At 35.7% G+C, this 21,584-nt stretch overlaps 1 protein-coding gene across 1 annotated transcript in view; it reads right to left on the minus strand.

The window, feature by feature from the left end:
- Positions 1 to 10,674: 10,674 nt before the first annotated feature.
- The window catches only part of TET2 (tet methylcytosine dioxygenase 2), a 45,101-nt gene continuing 34,191 nt past the window's right edge, over positions 10,675 to 21,584 (minus strand). Inside the window, exons 8-9 of the mRNA XM_051967446.1 lie at positions 19,665 to 20,022; positions 10,675 to 13,179 (exon numbers count right to left, since the gene is read on the minus strand). Coding sequence (XP_051823406.1) covers positions 11,732 to 13,179; positions 19,665 to 20,022 — 1,806 coding nt within the window. The 3' untranslated portion in view covers positions 10,675 to 11,731. The remainder of the gene's footprint in view (positions 13,180 to 19,664; positions 20,023 to 21,584) is intronic.

A 21,584-nucleotide genomic window follows, 5' to 3' on the forward strand; every position in this document is an offset into this window, starting at 1 on the left:
TCAAGCCTTTCAAAATTGTTTTTCTCTATATTGTTATTATTGTTATATAATTTGCTTTACATATTCCATTCTGCAAATGTAGTTAATTTCTAAGCAAAGATCCTGATAGGCTTGTTTTAATGAACTTCTAAAACTCATACATAATTAGCATCATTTATTTGTATATTGATAGCTAATGTGTTATATTTATAATAGCAAACAGGCTATATCTCTTCTTTCAATCTTATTTATTAAATAACATTTGTATAATGTATTAGCAATATGCAAATATGAGTTATTTAGCAAATTAATTTCTTTTTTAATAAGTAATTTGACAAATAAGAAAAATGAGATTGAACTGCAACATATCTAACATATATAGGACTGCTTTCCATCTAGGGGAGGGGATGGAGGGAGGGAGAGGAAAAATCAGAACAGAAGTGAGTGCAAGGGATAATGTTATAAAAAAATTACCCTGGCATGGATTCTGTCAATATAAAGTTATTATAAAATAAAAAAAAAGAAAAAAAAGAAAAATGAGATTGAGACATGATGTGAACTGCTTATAGACAAATAGAAAAACAAGTTTCAGTCTAACATGTTGTCCATCACACTATACTATCTTAACAAAGGCAGAACTTTAGCCTTGCCTATGTTAGATGATCATAAAAGCAGAATTTATGTTGTCCAGATTACCCAGGCTTTTCTTTATTTTGTCTTTCATTCTGTGGGAGAGACAACTGCTGGAATAGAAAGATTCCAGAACAGGAAGTTCTGTTCTATCCTAGGATAGAAACCTGCTTCTGCCTCCAACTTGTTATGCGCCAGAAATCTGAACTTGAAACAAAGGATTCTTACAAGGTACTAAGACAGTGGAATTGGTAGACAATAGTTATCTAGTTTAGTATGGTTCAGTATGATAGATTTAATCCTACAACAAATAATGGTTTCCTAATGATATAATGATTGGTGTATGCTCAGTGTGGGGCATATAAGCAGGGACTGAGAGCCACAGAGGAGAAGCTCTCAGGGCCAGAGAAGACAAGTGCACTAGAAGCTCTCCAAGGCTGAGCCAGATTCATTTCATTGTCCACTTTTGTGGTGGCTGGAGGTTGAAGTATAAATCTTTGTATTCGGGGAGATTCAGAGGGCAGAGAAGACAAGCAAGAGCTCAAGCTCTTGAAATCAAGCAGAGAGCTAAGCCTCTAAGAAAACTAGCCAAGCCCCAAGTGAAGGTGATAGGACTTTGAAGGAGACAATAAAGGATTTGGACTTTAACCTCTGGCTACTTGTGTGGTGATTACTGAACTGAAAGGAAGGCTGCTCTCAGAGACCCCAGGGAAACCAAACCAAGGAGAACATTATATCAACTAACTGTATGACTTTGGACAAATCACCTCATTTTAGTTTCTCATCTTCAAAAGGAGATGAAAGGTTTGGACCAGATAACCTCTAAAGTTCTTTCCAGAAGCTGTGGCTAATCCACTTTCTCTTTCTGTCTTTCTGTGTCTATACCTTTATCTTTCTATATGTCTGTCTGTCCCTCTATATAATAATATAATAGAAATAAAATACACACACACACACATATATATACATATAAATACACACACACATATATAATCCATGAGAAAAAGTAGAGAGTCAGCTGATGGGATTAATTCAAGCTAATATCAACTTACAAAATTGAAACCTATGTAATATACTCATGAAATAAGCTTTAAAAATAATGAATAACTTATGCTGTCTCCCTACCCATCTACTCCTACCCCTAAGAAACCAAAGATACTCCAAAACAGCCTTCTTTGTCTGGAAATACTTTATGTGGATGACTATATCTTGGGCCTGAAACTAAATGATCACTTCTACAAAACTGAACATTTAAACATACACATGAGATCACCCTAAATTTTTGGGAATAAAAACTTAATAAATTTCCCCCAGTTGCCCCATGTTTCTGTTCTACTCTTAGCTGTTCTGGGGCTTTGTTCTGCTCTTAACCTCCTGTTTCAGTTTTTATCAGCCCTGAGATGCAGTCAATACTATGGAAACAATGACGTCATGGCAACAGCAGAATGCTTGGCAACAGTCATAAGATCCAAAGAATGGTCTGAATAATAGTTTGAAGTACTGGGACTTGAAGAAAGTAGACTCAGCCTTTTTGTTTCTCTCTTCTCTTTGGGAAGGACTTCAAGTTCTGTGAACTCATGCTTTTTGTTTCTCCAAAAGACAAGTCTTACCAGAGACAAATTGGGGGGATGCCTTCCTTGGGACACTTAGAAATAAGATCTAACCAGTAGGAGGAACCTGAATACCCTTTTCTTTCCTTAAATGCAGGGGAAAGCCTAGGAGAGAAGAGAGTATGGACAATATCCCTTACAACAGGATGATAAAATTAGCTCTGTGGCTATTCAGGATTTCAGAAGTTTAATAAAAGCATCAAATACAGATTTAAAACTTGAAGGGATCTTAGATACCATCTAGTCCAACTCCTTCATTTTATAAATGAGGAAACCTAGGCAAAGAGAAAACTTGCCCAACTTCACACAGACAACAAATATTGATCTTTGGGTTTGAATTCAGGACTTGAAATTCAAATTAGCTCTCTTTTCACTGTAGCCCACTGAAGAGAAAAGCACTCTTTATGGTCCCACCTTTAGAGGATTCCTGCTAATGACTTAGATGTCCCAGTGCTGGAGATAGGATAGGAAAGAGAAAAAGAGGAAAAAAAAGTAGTGTAAGGCAGATTGGGAATCTCAGGATTTTCAGGAATCAAAATCAGATCTTTTTTTAAGGGACTAATTGTGTCCAAAACAACTGTTAATCTGAATAGGGCATGGAATGATGAAATAAAGGCAAGCATATCTAATAGCTTTCTATTTTAACTATTCTTGCAAACTAAGTGCTTTACTTCCACTAGCAGAAGATATCTGATGGCTATTTACATTCTCTAATTTTTTTTTTGGTGGGGGTAAAGGTGAGGAAGGGGAACAACAAGTAGGTAGACTAGATGTTACAATTGGAATCAAAATTGTTGTTCAATTGCACCTGACTATGTATCCATTTGGGGTTTTCTTGGCAAAGATATAGAAGTAGTTTTTCATTTCCTTCTCCAGCTCATTTTACAGATGAGAAAACTGAGGTAAACAGAGTTAAGTGATTTGCAGGTAAGTGATTTGCCCAGGGTCACACACCTAGTATCTGAGGCCAGTTTTGAACCCCAGAAGATGAGTCTTTTTGACTTTTCCCCTGGTACCCTATCCAGTGTGACATCTCTGCACTGATACTCTCTGTGTGGCTACAGGTAGGTAATTTAATTATTTTGTGCCTCAGCTTGTTCATCGATTAAAAAAAATGAGTATGATTTATACTACCTACCTCATAGTGGTATGAAGAAAGCACTTTGTGACTCTTAAAATACCAGCTCTATGACTTAATATTATTGTGCCATTAAAATGGTTCCATAAATTAAGTTCCTGGATGATTTTCACTGTTTTGGTGAAGGATCTACCCAGTGGCTATCCTTTTGAGTTTGATTTCCTTCTTCATCCCCTCTCTTGTCCTGATTTCTTGCCATGTGACCAACTGATTCAGCCAGATCCTTGGCAATCTTTTTGCCACATTCCCATCCTCATTAGGAATGTGTTGTACAGTCTTATTATACTCACTGTACTTCTTTCCTCTGCTTTTTGAGTTATTTGTAATTTCCATTCTTCTGGAATTAAGCTGTTCTATGATATGCACTCTTCTATATTAGTGGAAGAGAAATGGTAGTCAATCGAGCCACTCTTCAAAGCCAAGAAAATCTGGATTCAAAGTCCACCTCAGATATACTAGCTGTGTCTTGAACAAGTCATTAATCTCTTATTGTTCTAGGCAACTCTTTAAGACAAGTTATTGAAAAGTGCTAACCTTCATTGATAGAAGAAGTGATATGGTATGATGGATTGAGTACTGGGCTTGTAGTTAGGAAGACTTAGGTCTTAGATATAGCATCAGACACTTAATAGCTGTGTCACACTGGGTAAGTCTCTGTTTGCTTTAATCCATTGGAGAAGGAAATAACCAGACACTCAAGTATCTTTGCTGAGAAAATTTCAAATGGTGTCACAATTGAAATAACTGACTAACAACAAACTGAGAATCATAGTAGCACCTATCCCCCAGGGTTGTTGTGAGATAAAATAAGATAATATTATGAACTGCTTAACACAGTGCCTGGCACATAGTAAGTGTGATGTAAGTTTTAGCTATTATCATTTTTATTTTTGAGGAAATTCCCCATACTAATGAGGCCACAGTCCCAGTCTTTCTCTCCAGACTAGAAGAATGCTGCTATTAAAGAGATGGACTTTTGTAGTGGATAGTAGTTTGAGATCTTTGAATGTATTACACAAATTTCTTCTAATTTCCTCCTACTCCCATTTTCCATTAAAAAAAGAAAGCAAAAAAAATGAGTATTCTTAGTCAGTCAATAAGGCATAAATTAGTACTACATGTAGTGGATTAATATTGAGCCAGATTTATAGTCAGAGTAAACAAAAAAAAAATTGCCAAAATATTTGGCAAGTGAACATTATTTTACTAAACCTTAAAACTCCATGGAATGAAGAATGAAAAATCTTCAGAGACAACAGAAGCAGTCCTTCAATTCATTCTGAATTGATTAATTTAGGCTTTATCAAATAACTGGGTACAAGAATGAAGAAAGAGGCCTAGACTAATAGATTGATTACTCTTCCTCATATTGATCAGTAAGGAAGACAGTTCCTTAATGGCGCTTCTCCCAGAAGATGCCATATAAAGAATCACAGACTAAGAAGTCAGAAGGCCTGGGTTCAAATCCCTTTGAAGTTTAACTGCCTTTGAGAAGTCACAAGTGTCATGGACTTCATTTTTTTCATACAAAGACTGGATAATGTCTAAGATTTCACCTCACTCTGAATCTATAATCTTGTGATCCTAAGCCATTTTAAGTTCTCTCACTATTTCTTCATATGTTAAATGAGAAGGTTGTATATGTATCTTCCAAGAACTCTTCTACCTTGGTCTATGAATACCCAATGACCTATGAAACTGTTTTCAGTCACTTAGGCAAAAAAGGATTTATTAAACACCTACTGTGTGGCAGGTGCTGTACTAACTACAGAGGATGCAAAGAAAAGCAAATGTTTTTGAAGAGGGGAGCCCTGAAATTCTCTCTCACTCTCTTGGACTTTGGGGGGAAAAGCTTGGGAAACTCCCTCTGAGAAGCTCTCCCCTGAGAGATCCACCTCAGGGAATCAAGATAAAGTGGTTTCATTCTGTTATTTGGGTGGGACTAATTGAGTCCAGGACCACTTCTACTTAGCCAGAGGTGGAGATTGAAGTTTCTATCCAACCCTATTGAGTTGGAGATTAATCCAGGGACACTCATTCAATTCCAAGATTCTCTATTCTGATTCCAACTCAAACTGCTCCCAGCCTCCACCAAGAACTACCCATATAATAAGCTTCCTCCAGCCCAACTCCTTGCAGAGTGTGAAGACTGAGTTAGCACCCTGAATACTTTAGAATCAGCCGGAGGAGTCAGGATAAGCAAAAGTCCTTGGTCTTTATTCTTGGTCTTTAGGGGTCGGAGTGAAGGGAATGGATACAGGAATCTCCACACCTCTCCTCTTTGGCTCCCGCCCAAAAGTAACTGTGGCTTGTCTTACTCCACCCTCTAATCCCTCCTACAGTTCTCTGCATACACCAACAGATTGAGCCAGGACAGAATAGTGGGGTGGGCCATTTTCCAAGCATATGCTAACAGAGTATTGTCCAATAAGTAATTAGCCTTAAGTGCTCAGTTGTCCAAGTGCACCTACTCAGTTTCAGCTCTTTACACAGAGGACCTAATCATGCAAGGAAACTATCTCTCTCCTTGGCATAGCTGAAACCCTCTGCCCACCGAAAAGACATTCTCTTTCAGCATTACTCCCTCTTTATCTCTCTCATCTATTTCCCTAACAGGACCTTATTCATCTGTCTGTCAGGATTTCTCTGCTAGAGGATTTCTCTGCTACCTTGCCACTAAGGAACTCTGTCTACAAAAGCTGACTTCTCAGTTCTAATAATAAACTTCTTTTGCCAGTTTAACTTTTGGGTTTCATAAATTCATTTATGAAGGACCTGCACCAACCAGAAGGGGGTTCCCACAACTCCCTGCCCTGTACTGAACCTCATCATTTTTGGCTTCCTGACCGGGAATCGAGGGGAGTTGAACCTCATCATTTTCAAATACTATGTTAAGAATGGCAATCATACAATTCCAATAGGACTTGGGAAGCAAAATGTTATCTAGTGAAAGAAGGATCTCCATATACTATATATACTATATATATGTATATATATAGTATATATGCATATATACTATATATATACTCCATATACTATAAATATGGTATGAAATATAGTATTTTCAACATATTTGTTTGCTTATTTGCTTTTGCTTCCTTACAGTTTTTTTTTTCCTTCTTGGTCTGATTTTTTTTGCAGAACATGACAAATGTGGAAATATGTTCAAAAGAATTGTATATGCTTATATCAGATTGCTTGCTGTCTTAGAGAGGTGGGAAAAGGGAGAGAAAAAATTTGAATCACAAAATCTTATAAAAATAAATGCTGAAAACTATCTTTACATGTATTTGAGAAAAATACTATTGTATTAAAAAAAAAAGAATGGCAGGCACAATGTGATCTAATGCTATGAAGGGGGAAAGAAAGAAATCAGCAGAAGGAAAAACTTAAAAAAAATAGCAGGCAGACTGTGTGACTGGGAAAGGAAGGAAAGCAGTGTGAGAAGACAGGTATGTGCATTCTTGGCAGTTATTTCCAAAAAAAAGTCAAGGTACCATAAAGCTTTGCTCATGCTGGCTCATCTGTTATTTTTAGCTGTCTTCATTATTCAAGTCCATCTGCAGTCTCTCAAGGAGCAGTACTGTACCTCTGTTCCCTATAAGATGGCACCCCCAGCATTCCCCATCAGGGAATATGATGGGGGTGGGGGAGGGTAAAGGTAGGGGTGGGAAGGGGGAAGGTAGGCATAGGAAAGAGCCCAGGGAGCTTTAAATCTCCTGGTCCTCAGTATCTGAGATATGTAAATGTGGAGAGGGTGAACACACCAAGGGTTCAGACAGATGATGGATACTATAATGAGGGTTGACAGTGTGCCCAGAGGTTTGAAGAAGGGGGAAAAAAAAGAAAATAATTAGATCCTTGCTTTTTAATGGCTACTAAGGAAACTGCTGGTACCACTAGTTTAAAGATGGGTCCTAGGAGCAGTCCTCCTGAGTCTGCCAACAAGTCCTGGGGTCTTGGGCTATTTAAATCAAAATATGCCCTAGCCTGGAAGGATAAAGGAAGGGTGGGGCTGGGAATTCTCTCTCTTCACTGTGAGAACCATTTCCCAGCCAAAGAGTGAGATGGGAAACACATATAAATAATAGCCACTGTTAATGACTCTTGGGTACTTGTGTTGAGCCTTTCTGTTCGAGGGAGCTCTGTGTGCAAGAAATAAGTGAGAGCTATCCAGAGTGGAAGGAATTGGGGGGAGGAGAGGGGAGACAAGAACAAATGGTTATATTTAGCTTCAAGTTCAGGGAAGTCATAGATAAAAGGAGAATGAATGTCCAAATTGGTTTTTTGATGGGGTTCTCCCTCCACCCTCATATTTATAAGCATTAGTCTAACTTCCATTACTTATCAGGGGAAGACAAACGGGCATGTAGAGACATGATGAGGAGGGAGAGGCTATTTGTGTGTTGTGAGGGGAATTCAGAGAATTGGAAGGGTTGAAGAGGGCTGGGCATAGAAATATATATTTTAAAAATCACAAAACCAAATCCTTTCTTTAAGGAAGCATGTTATTTCTTAACAAACCTGTCTAACTCCATCTGGGCCGGTATTAACAAGGAGACGCAATAGCAATTCTAGTGAGCTCTCGATCACTAACTGTAGCCTCTTATTAATATCTATATAAACACAAATACTTGATACTCACATTTCTTGGATTATTTATTTATTAAAAAAACTTTGGCCTCAATTATTTGGACATTTAGGTAAAAGGTATTTTTTTGGGGAGGAGCTGCAGATGAAGAATTAATTGGAAAGGGCTAAATTATCTGGGTTATCATTTAAATTCTGTACTTAAAATCTAACCATTCTAAGGGGTTGTAAGGAATGATTTCTTTCCCCTTCTCCTAATGAGTTGTCACACAGGAAACAGGATTTCAAAAGACATACTTAGAGTGCATTAAATAAATATAAATTTTATTAAAAACACCCACATAGCATTATCAGGAATGATATAATAATAAACAGCTTTCAAATAACCTGCATTCATTACATTACAATACTTACAGTATTTATAACCATCTTCAGATTTTTTTTTTTTGTAGACAAACCAAACATCTCATGAAAATGAAATTAAACCAAAGGAAAAAAAAGTACAACATAAAGCATAGAAAATGCACAGAGAACTTCATTTGCTTAGTGTCAAACTGCAAAAATTTCCTACAAAAGTTAGCCATTTAGCTGTAGAAGTGACTATTCATCACATCACTGTGCATCAATCAAAATGGAAAAAAAAATCATTCAAGTAAAGTTGACACCACTCAGAAGCATTTTCAAGTATGGCTATAGTCAACCTGATAATCCTATAAAGCAATTTATGTCTGCTTTCCATTCATTCTAACTGAGGCAGGGTTCTGTACACCAAAATTACAGGTGTGTATTTACAATAAAAATTGAATCCTGCTTTTTCCCCTCCCCCTAACTAAGTTTATGGGTAGCATAAAAAACAAATATTTATTATGGGTGACATGGCAACTGTACAAACTACAAACCGGCATTTTTTTTTTTTTTTTTAATGAATCAAGTTAATACTACCATGATAGTTTTGAAACCTAATAATAAACAAACAAAAAACTTTTGGTTTGATGTAAGAATGTAAATCAAACATTTCTGAAATGTTTGAATTATAGTGGATATAGCCACAAATGTGAGAATTTTTTTTAAAGGCAAAGGGCCATGTATTATAAATATTTGACCATTAAAACCCAAAGGCTTCCTTTGATTAAGAATTCATTGAAATCCTGCTAGTCAAACATTTCTTTAGACCAAAACATAATTATACAGTATATTGCACAACATATATCTAGATGATGGTAGTTTGCATGTTTAGGGAAGCCCTCAAAACATCTGTACCTTTGTTTATTACAGTATCATAAAAACCTCATTTAGAGAGTTGTGAAACTCTGATAAAACTGCCACTTGCCAAACCCCTGCCTTGCATTTTTCCCTTCATTAGCTCAGTGCATTCTACTTTCATGTATATTTTTTTTTCCTGCTTGAAACAGTCAAAACATTCCCTAAACTGTAAAAAACACTTTTATTACAATAAAAAGTCAACAGATTTACAAAATTAGTTGTAGTTACATTAATACATTTACAAGAAAAATTAGAGGAGGGATTCAAAATAGAAGGGTTAAATCCCTGAAAAAAAAAAAAGAATATATTTTTTAACCTACAACAGCTTTACATACACACAATTGACATGTTGGAGTAAGGAGAATGAGCTGAAATATCCCTGAAGTTTTAGAATGAAAAAAAAGTTGAAATTTCAAGTTATACTTGCTAAGATATCAAGTATTCAGAAAAAAGTTATGTTTTAAAAATATTAAAAAAAAGACTGTTGGAAACAAAATGAAACTTAAAAAAAGATGGTATACAATGTTATAAACTTTCACTCTCAGTTCAATTTCCTATTGTCAAGCTAGTGTTGAGGTATATGACAAGTAGGAACATCACTCAAACCTTTAATGTACTCTTAGCTCACATTATGATTTATTTGTAGCAGGCTGAGTAGCACCATCATGATGTGAATTCACTTTCAAACTCAAATATATATATATGTATATATAATATATTTAATATATTTTAATTTTTACAGTACTAAAATACTAAAGCATTATGTTAAAAAATGTTTAGTTTACAATTTAATTTACTATACAACTCTTTTGCTTCTTCTTCTTTTTTTTTTAATAGAAATTATTGTCTTAAAACCACTACAGCAAACCAGCTGCCTGTTTTTTGTTTATTTTTAATCAACAGAATCACACAGAACTAACCCTGTTTTATCACTTTATGTAGGCATCAGTCTGCTTAGTCTTCTTGGTTAAAGAGGACACAGCACCAAAAGATGACATATATCACAATGCACACAATTATCAAAACAAAGCAGGCTGCCTTTTCCATCCTCTTAAGAATTTAGGGAACCAGGAAATAGTTTAGGTCCAAGCTAACTATAGCCATCTAATCTGCAGTTTGTGGCTAATTGTTACCTGTGGTTAAAATCTGTGTCTTCAAACTGTCCACATTTGAGCAATGAATTTGTTATAACAATAGTATAAAACGGGTTTACAGTTTAGCAGTGAGATGAGCACCAGAAAACATGTGTTTTGTGTACTAAAGGTATTCCTTGGAATCTAGTAAGCCCCGTTTTAGTTGTAACTGGCTGCATTATAATGGATACGTAGCCTACGAGCAGATGTATGTCTAAAACCAATATATATGTGTGTGTATATATATACATACAATATTATATATATACACACATAAACACACACATATATACATACACATATACATATATATGTATATATATACACATATATACTATATATATTTAAAAGCTTTTTTTAAAAAATTAAAGTAAACGTTTTCATTTCAAATGTCTTAGTACCTTAGCATTGTTCAAGTTGTCAAAGCTTAGGTAGACAAAGTGCTTCTAAAACACCATTAAAATATTTATACTTATATATGAATGTGCATGTATATGTGCACATATACAAAGTGTGTATATATATGTACATTGATATGCTTATTGTCCTAATGAGAACTTAAGTAGATGAACAAAATCCAGAGTATTTTAAAATTTCCACATTTTAAAAAGCTTGTATAAGAAGACATTAACTAGAATAAAAACTTGGATGAAAAGGTGCCCCTGTCATTCAAAGGCATAAGAATATTGTTAACATTTTGACTGTTATAAAGGCATTAAATGTTCAATGTCTATATTAAAGACACCATTTTCTTAGCACCATATTTTAGGATATCCAAACAAATTCAGTGTTTGCTGTCTATTCATTGTCATGTTTAGGTATCTGTTTTGATAAATAAACATTAATATTAAGATTACAGTAAAAAATACATGTTAAAAACCCATAACTCCTGTCTTTCAGTATATCATATATTCAGCACCAGATGGTATTTTCTGATTCCTACTGTAACACTATAGTATTTGTTTGTTTTTTGTTCCATGACTATGAAAACTTAATATTATTAAAAGTGGTCACAGATATGCAGTTGTAAGTAAAATTCACATTTACATATTTCTTCATCCAATAATAGAACCAGAGTTTTTGAAAATGTAAATTGTGAAGCACTTCCACCTCTCCCTCTTCTTTTTTGCATAGAATGCTTTGGTCTCATTTTATATCTGCCATCTGTGACCATTTATACTACTAGTCAGTGGAAATTAAGTGTCATGGTAAGACCACCTCATTTTTTTTTTTTTTTTTTTGTGCTGGTGTATTGAGGTTATTCCACCATGTTGACATAAATATAGTATCTATTCCCTCAACCTCCCTTTCCCACATCAAAATGAGAATAACCCCAGTTGATGGTCATCTTTATAAATGAGGTAACCTAACCAACAGAGGGTGTGACATCATACGTATCTGTTATAAGGCCCTGTGACCCGAGTAAAGGCATATGGAGATGTAGTTACTGTGGAGTTTGTGGTGATGGACATTGTCCTTTGGGTAAGAGACTTGATGAAGCGCAAGTAAGTTGGTTCTGAAGGTTCATGAGGCTCAACAGGCTCCCGTTTTTTCTTACCATAGGTTTTCTGAGGCACGTAGTCTGGGCCATATTTTTCACATTCTTCCTCCTTCTCCCGTGCTTTCTCTGCCATTTTGGCTTCCCATAATGCCAAGCCATGTTTTGGTTCATTCATGCTCTTATGCTGGTAGAATACAAGGGATATCCTGGTGGGGTGGTTTCTATTGGGATTCTTTAAGGGGGTGGTTGCATGAAGCTCACGTTTTGCACATTCAATGAGAATTGACCCATGAGTGGGGGCCACTGCCACTCCACCAATGTCAGGATCCAGAAAGCTGTGCTCGCTGTCTGACCAGACATCATCAGCTTCTGGAGTAGAGGCCAGACCCTGGATTGGTGCATGTAGTTGCTTTTCTAGATGATTAGCATCATTTAATTTGTTTAAGCCTCCTTGAGCAGGAGTAGTCCTATCATGGTTAAAACCAGGAAGCATCTTAGATAATCCATTAGTTGTGTGGGAAAGCATCTCATGTTCTTTGTTTGGTAGATGGAAAGAGTGAGAAGGGCTAGTGAATATGCCTGAAACAGCATGGTAATCATGAACTAAGTGAGGAGGTGGGTGATATTCACCATTTTTATTCATAGATGTATAATCTAAGTTTGGATTGTTCAGATTGGGTGATAACCTTGAAGTAGATTCCATGAAATAGCCATCCATATCATGCATGGAGTAGGGAGGGTAAGACCCTACATGGTGTACATTGGGTCTAATGGTATAGCTACTATAAGGATCCACCTGCATATTTTGGTTTCCATAATTCAAGTACTTAGGACCAAAACTCTGGCTATTTCCAAACCTCTGCTGGTATAGTGTATGAATAGGTGGGAGATTTAGCTTAGATAGAGGATCTTGGCTCTGATACCTGTACAGATCCATTGGCTGAGACTGGGAAGGATAGGAACCTAAATAAGTAGAACAGTTGTCCATAGGCATGCTTCCATTGCATTGGTAAGATGGATATTGATTATTTTGATTCAGCGATCCTGAATAGGGATTCATGGGATTGGAAGAATTCAGATAAGAGCCTGCAGCCTGGGATGAGGTGGTATAAAGATTCATAGGGTTGGTACCACTATAAAGGTCTGAAGGGTGGGAAGGGCTGGAATAAGGATTAATTGGATTGGGTCGTCTCATATATAAATTGGATGGACCTGAAGTAGCATAAGCATTGGCCGAAGCTGACTGAGGATTATTTGTTAGGGGATGTTGCTGTTGCGGCTGCTGATGCTGCTGTTGTTGCTTAGATGGTCCTGAAAGTCGTAGGTAGGAGACATCTATAAATAGGAGAGAAGGGACCAAAAAGGATTGATGTATTTAAATATTATTTGATGAAGATTAAATGAAAATTTAAATCTAGGTGAGAACCACAAACTAGACTAATGTATCAAATTCAAATGAAAGAGGATACACTAAATCATATGTTAAGTATTCTTTGGGCTACAATATTGATAGTTTTAAAATGTAAATTTTCTAAGTTTTATTATATTTTCATTTATATTATTAAAAAATTTTCAATTATATTTTAATTTGGCTTGTCACACTCAACAGGTTTGTGATTATATGTTGCCTGTAGGCTTCATCTTTGTTATTTTTGTTCTAGACCACACAACAGGAACTGTTTAAGGAAGGAGTTCTTGACCTGAGGTTCAGGGATCTATATGTTTCAACTGGTTTCCTTTGTAATTCTATGTATTTTATTTTATACATTGAAAAATATCCTGAGAGGATCTAGTCTGCCAAAGAAGTGTAAAATCACCAAAAGTTAAGGTTATATTCTAATGCCCTGCTATTATATATATGAATGACAAATTTGTATCTCCACACTATATACCAGAAAAAAGATCAGAAGGTAAACTTTGAAAACAACATTAATGAAATGGAACCTCAATAGCACCTCACTGATACATAAAATCTTTTTCATCATCACTCAATTTTCAATAACTAGATACTTGTTCACCCTTGACTAATACCCACAGACTTAAGCAAGAACTTTGTTTCTATGTAAGTAGATTTCTCAGCTAGAAGATTGTCATGAAATTTAATTTGGAGGAGGGATGCTTATACAATGATACATTGTGCTTAAGGGACAAAATAAATAACCTCAAAGCCCCAGTATCCTAATAGATCTCTATTTAAAAAAATTATATAGCAATAAATCTGAGGAAAGATTATGTAATAATGAGATGGATGATTGCTCATGACTTGTTTAATCAGTTTCATGACTTCATATAGTTACAGCTTATACTTTTCATTTTAAGCCTATAATTAATTTTCACTGTGTCCTATCCCCAATCCTAATTTAATATTAATGTTGTGAGTGATATATGTGGTGTAGTGGAAAGAAAGAACTCTAGATTTGAGAGAAGTCCTAGTTCTACCACTTATGTGACCTTGGGCAAATTATTTAACTTCTCTAAACTCCCATTTCCTAATGTATAAAATAGGGATGTCATTTGTTTTACCTCCACATAGAGGATTCTGAAATCCTCAAATGATCATAGGTACATGAAGCCAATTTGCAAACTTTAAATCTTTATCTAGATATCAAATATTGTTAATTACAACTAATAAGCTTAGTAAACATCCATAGAGGAGAAGAAAAAGAATCCATGGTATCTCTACTTTTGTGCTGCAAATAGCAAGGCCTGTAACTTTTTCATTAAAGATTCATTTTTTATTAGAAAAAATTAATCTGTAAGAAAAAAAAAGGAACATGATTTTGGGTATTCTGGCAGTGGTATTAGGAGGAAAAGGAAATCATGTTTATTTTGGATAGCACAAGAGATGATCTTATTTCCAGTGGCATAATTCCTACAGGTATAATAGAGTAGGGGCAGTTAGGTACTACAATGGATAATGTGCTAGGTCTGAAGTCAGGAAGATTGTTTCCTAAGTTCAAAGCTTGACTGAGACACTGGGCAAATCACTTAAATCTGTTTGCCTCTGTTTTCTTATCTGTAAAATGAATTGAAGAAGGAAATGGTAAACCACTCAAATATCTTTGCCAAGAAAACTCCAAATGGAAACACCTGAAAAATGATTGAACAACAATTGCACCATAAGCTGTGTTTTTTTTAATTGAAGATGATGATTCTTAGCACTTCACTACCCACAATCTCTTATTGGCCTTCTCTATTGGGTCACTGATTTAGAGCTAAAAGGCATAACAAAGAAAGCTTTTTACACACAAAAAAGTAAATCCTACTTTCTTAATGGACCTTGGGGAAAGGAAAATAACTTCTGCTTATGTGTGAAACGCTCAATGTTGTAAATGAAACTTTCAGAAACCTTACTTCCTTTTCATGACCAAATTAAAAAAAAAAAGTCATGTGAACAGGATGCAAGTAAAAATGATGATTTTAGTAGCCCTGAGGACTGTTATTTAGACAAAAAGAATTAAGAGTTCAATAACTATAAAAAGCAAGTCCCTTACAACTCAACTAAAGGAGATAAAAGAAGAAATTGTGCCTTGAGATTAGACCAGTCCATTAATACTTATTAAACCCCTATAATTGTAATAGAATAGAATTGTAATCTGATCTCCTTTCTGCTAAGCCTGAGAGCAAGCATATCATTCAGTGTGAGTGGTTTGTATGTTTTGTGAGTGTGTGTGTGTGTGTGTGTGTGTACACAAATATACACATACATGTGTGTGTATATGTGCATTTGGCTCTGTGAAACAGAGGCCAATTCATTGAAAATAGAACCTTAAGAAATGGGATAAAATTAAAGCCACACAATTAACTCTTTTTAATAAACTGACAACAGTGCCAACATTTTGATTGTGAGGGACCAAATGAGAGAACATATACAGGCCTTGTAATCCTCAAAATGCTATATAAAGGACAGTGATCATTATCAGCATTATTGTGATGATGATAATGATGATAACAAACTTTGCTTCCAAGTCAAGGCTAACATTATACTGAGGCTTTGTCACATTTGGGGATGACTAGGCCCCCAAATACCGAGAAATCCCATACTGGAAGTTACCTATAAGGAGGCTGATGACACATTAAGCAACAGCCTATGGACTTGGTGATGTCAATTGGTATTCCAGGATTTCAAGAATAGGAGCAACACTCTACAATTTCTGATATTTTATTCTGATTTTGATTAGTAAGTGGAAGAGAGAAGGAGAGCATCTATAACTTTCCATTATTTTTGTATCTCATCACTAACTGGCTGAGCTATCTATCAACGAGATATAATAATTGATTAAGACTGATGGTGGTAATATTGTCAGAAAGAAAGGCACAATGTCTCCTTTTCCTACATTTTTGTGTGTCATATTAGAACAAAATTCATGCTTTCAAGCGTCAAGCATAGTAAACATTTCCCAAAAAATTTCTAAATTTAAAGAGACAAAACCAAAATAACTTAAACATAATATTTTTCTCATGGGCAAAGATAAAGAATTCACAGTTATATGCTAACAATTAAAATCATAAATTTACATAGAATCAGGAAAGAAATATTGAATTTGGAATCAGAGACAACTATGTGATGATAGAGTGTTAGATTTGGAATCAGGAAGACAAGTTCAAATCTGGCCTCAGACCTTTTTTACATGTATATTATCCTGGGTAAATCATTTAACTTCTGTTTGCTTCAGTTTCTTCAACTATAAAATATAAAATGAGAATAATAATAATTGTACCTACTCCACTGGTTTGTTGTGAGCATAAAATGAGATAAATATTTTGCAAACTTTAGAGCACTTTGTTGTTGTGAGATGTGTAGTGTAGTGGAAAGAAAGAACCCTGGAGATGGGAGAAGTCCTAATTCCACCACTCAAGTGATTGTTGTTGTTGTTGCTGTTGCTGTTATTTATTAAGTATGGGGGTTCTACTATTTGTTTCCCATGAAATCTAGAGTCAATCACTTTTCTTCCCTCTATCTCAATTTCTTCACTTGAAAAATAAAGAAGTTGAACTAGATGATCCCTAAGGTTATGTTAGGTTATCCCTTATGATCCTATAAACATAATGATCACATACAAGGATATATTTTATCTATTCTCCCTGCCCCTACTGCTTCTACTAACCAAAGCAAATAAGATCATCGAATTTTTTAAAAAGTTCATATATTTTGTCCTATGTTTGATGGATTTAGGAATTAATAGATTAATGTTTGTTTTCATAACAATGGTGGGTAATTATTCTGGCATTTAAGATGAGTGTCTAGAGATCTAAAATGATGGCCTTGGTCAGAAGTTGTGGTTGACAGATTATGTTTACACTGATTTGGTCTGGACCACAGACCCAGGTTATAGTTGTGGTTTCCTAACACTGATAGGCCCTAGAATTACTACTACAACCACTTTTAAAGAGAAATTTCTTCTACTTCACTAGAGGGAAAAACCTAAGCTAAGCCGTTGTAAATTTCCTACTAATTGAACATTTCTTAGCAGGACCCCCTGCTTCCTTTTCCTGCTTCTTTCCTTATTGCAGGCATTCCCTAAGGTTCAAATCTTGGTTCCCTGATTTACCTGCTCCAGACTTTTTTTGGGTAAGCACATATTATAACTTCAATGATCTCTCCATATCATTCAGACCCTAATCTCCACATCTCTAAATCTTAGTGACTATCTACAGTTAAATATTCTTTAGTCAACTTAAACTCAACATGTCTAAAACTGACATTGTAGCTCTTCTCTTCCCACCTGCAACTTCTTTTTTTTTTTCCCATCAATGATGTCATTGTTCTTAGTTAATTAGGTTAAAAACCTCAGTGCCATGTTTAAGTCTTCCTTCTTTGTTCTCTATAAGTAGTCCTCAAGTTCTTTTGAGTTTTGCAGGGACACATTTAATTTATCCCTTCTCTATTATTTCTGGGATTATTCTGAGCATACTCTTATTTTACCTTCTAGATTTTTGCTATAATCCAAATGATTTATTTAATCACTTCTTCATCCTCACCACTGCTTCTCAAACTCAGTCATACATACCCCATCATATTAATCTATAAGCACAACAATATTATCCCTGATTAAATTTTTGACCTTAACCTAATATTAAGTTTTATTCTCATATATATATTAGGGAAATCGGTGAGGATAAAGAGAAGATAGCACTGGAAGAGAATATTATTCCAGTGGGCAGAGGTTTCCTTGGCATAGCATAGCATGGCATGGCATGTCAGAACCTCTCTGCAAAGATTGAGTTTTTAATTGCCATTTTATAAGGAAATCTTTGGCTACATTCCAAGGCCTGCTCCTCATCTTGGTGAAGCTTAGTAGGTGGATGGAGTTGAATTGAATAGAAGATCTTTAATTGAATAGGATTGGAATTCTTTAGCTGGTGACTGAACCAACCCCACCTAGATAACAAAATGAAGCTGTTTATCTTGTTTCCCTCGGGTGGGGTCCCTCACTGAGACAGGGTTGAAGGACATTTTCTCCTTCAAGGAGGTTTAGAGTTTCCGGGTTCCTTCCTAATTATGCATAATGTAAAACACTTCGCAAATTTTGAACCTTATATCATCATAATAATTAATTATATTCTTGGGTACAGTTAGATTTCTTAGAATGCACAATGATGGTTTCTTTAAAGATTCAGTCAAATACACAAAATAGCAAAAATGGAGAGAGAGGCAAAGAAGAATAGATCATCAAACACCTGATGTGATAAAATAATAGAAGAGATAGTAAGTCCTTGAAAAATTCCCTAATGAGACTTTTTGCCCCTCTGTTGGGATTTCTCTAAACTTCACTTCTGTGCCAGAACTACTCCTCTAAGTAATTCAGTCTTTCTATTCTTGCATAGTAAAGGCTGACTTCCCAATGCCAATTATAAACCTCTTTTATCAGTCTAGCCTTTTCAGGTTTGTAAATTCCTTTACAGAGAATATCTGCACTGCCAGAAGGGGCTCCCCAAAACTCCCTACTCTTACACTGAATCCCAAGGGGGTGTAGGGGAACCAAACCTCTCCATTTGGTTCCCTGAATCCCCAACTTGCCACTAGACCATATCATTTAACTTCTTGACTATCAGAAACCCTAATCTCATTTTGGTTCTTTAAATCGAGACCTCATCATTTAGTTCCCTGACAAAGGGAATCCCAAAATCTAAACCTCATCAATAGCATTTTATCCTCACAGTATTGCTAGAAAGTAAGTGCTGCTACTATCCTCATTTTACAGATGAGGAAACTAAGGCACTGAGAAGTCAAAGAAATTACTTAGGGATACAAAGAGGGTCTGAAGCAAAATTTGAACTTGGGTTTTCCTGATTCTAAATCCAATATTCTAATGTATAATAACACCTACCAGAAGCAGTGTGGCACAAATGGGAAAGAGCCCTGGCTTTGTAGCCAGGTTCAAATCCTGCCTGACTGGATTTGAATTTATTTAGCCATTCTGTGCCTGAGCTTTCTGATCTGAAAAGGGAGGAGAGATTGTATGATCTTTATGGTCCTGTTCAGCTCTAAATATCTGATACTATAGAAAAGGCTAGAAAAGGGGGAGATATATGAAGCAGGCAGCTGCTATCTCCATTAAAAAAGCTCTAACTCTCTACTTCTCAGGTGAAAAGAGGTTGCCAGTGGACAAAGTTTAAGAAGTCCTGATGTAGACCATATTTAGGACCTTAGGAAAGGTTATTCAAATGGAAATGCCTAATGACCTATAGCCCTACCACACCTTTGGGAATTGTGTACTGGGAAATAAAATAATCAGATGTTCCATTCAACATAAACAATTCTGAACTCTTTCCTAGAACTATCCTATCCAACTTTCAGTAACTTGACCTGAACTTACCTGCCAACTGTTTAGCATGGTTTGCGGTCTCTGAGTTGGCCTGCTTTTGACGTCCAAAAGATTTCTCTTTTTCATTCTTATTTGAGCTGGTCTCCAAGGAGGAGAGCTTTTCAGCCACAGCTTTCTTGGCTTCCAGTTTCCTTTGCCGGCATGTCTTAGCAGGCTCTGCCAACATTCTGACTTTGCGCCGAAAGGAGCTAAGCACCTGAATGGCCCCATTTCTCTTTTTTTCCTCTTGGGCTTCCACACTGCCAAATTCATCCATGTTAGAAACTTTGTACAAAGGCAAAACGTGGAGCTGCTCATCTTCAGGTGTTCTACCAATCTCCCGATTGTCTTCTCTGGTGAGTGTGCAAACCTAATCAGGCAAAAAAGAGATGACTGCTTTAGGCTTGCTGGTGCAATGACACTTGCCAAAGGAGACCAAAATCATGCTTAGCTGTTCTCAGTGAAGATTGAAATGAATTCGAATAATAGAAAATGGACAAATTTGACACATTTACATGTATGTAATTTAAATTTATATAACGTATGTAATCAGGCTATAAATCATCTGTGATTACTGTGTTCAAGATTTATACTTTTCTTATCTCTAGAAGCCACGGGGGGGGGGGAGGGGAGGGAGAACCTCCTTCATCACATTTCTCATCTCAAACCTCAAACTCTAAAATATGTAAAAAACCTAAAACAAAACCCAAAGAGTTCTCTTCACATCACTTTTATCAATTAATTATTTCAATTCTCTTTCAGTTGCAGGATGTCTACACATAGTGTTCTACTTTTGCACACAAATAAACATTATAATACTGCCCTCCTTCTCCATTTCCCACCTTCTAACTCTCCTTGTTTAAGGAAAATCCAGATAATTCTACAAGGAAGATCTGTCTAAGAAAATGCCAGGAAATGACAGCTTGGTACATGATAATAATATATTACATAATACCATTTTCTTTTTGCACCCATGCTGTTTTAGATAAAATTTATTGATTACTTTTCTTCTCCTTTTGAATTAGAGAACTGAGACTTTTGTCAGGATCAAAGGAGATGAGAAGTTATTTTTGTGTTTCAATGGTGAAACACTAGATAGGGGACTAGATTTGGAAGACCTGAGTTTAAATCCTGTCTTAAGTACTTACTAGCTATATGAATTTAGGCAGGTCATTTACTCTCTCTTAACTTCAGTTTCCTCATCTGTAAAAGGGGGGTGGTAATAATAACACCTACCTCACTGGGCTTTCATAAGGATTAATTTAGATAATGTATGAAAAATACTTTGCAAAAGTTAAAAAAATATATATATATTAGTTGCTTTTATTATCTATCAATCAATTGATGGATACAGGTCATGTAAAACAGGAGGATAAAAATAATTGAAAGCTGGTCTTGGAATGAATTTATTGTTATTTATATCAGATATATTTTTTTGTAACTGCATTTCACTTTGACAGACATTCAGCTTCATGCAGCATCTTCATGAGGAGATGATCTGGGATTTTTAAGGATCAAGGTACAGAATGTAAGCAGCTCTTACAGGATTTACCATGTAATTTAATACAGGTCAGCAGGGCTGGGTGTAAATGTTATCTGAGAAATGGTCTTGTTTAAGATTGGAGGGGATTATAACCAGGATGTTGACTATTAGGCAATGAACATTTTTGACCACAATTAATCACAGTAAGGGAGGAGGAAGTACCACAGAAACAAAATTATAACTCTTTTGAAGTATTAAAACTATTACTATGATCTTACAAAGTACTTTCATTTTTGGAGTATGTAATACCCTAGCCAAACCTGTTCCAAACATTATCCCACAACCTCTATTCTTATCTTATTCTCACCTATACCACACTCCTCTTTGTCTTTCCTCTAACCTCTTATCTACTGTCTTCTTCTATTCCTATGCCCTAATTGTTTTGCAAT

Source organism: Antechinus flavipes, chromosome 6 (assembly GCF_016432865.1).
Source record: "Antechinus flavipes isolate AdamAnt ecotype Samford, QLD, Australia chromosome 6, AdamAnt_v2, whole genome shotgun sequence".
Classification (NCBI taxonomy): domain Eukaryota; kingdom Metazoa; phylum Chordata; class Mammalia; order Dasyuromorphia; family Dasyuridae; genus Antechinus; species Antechinus flavipes.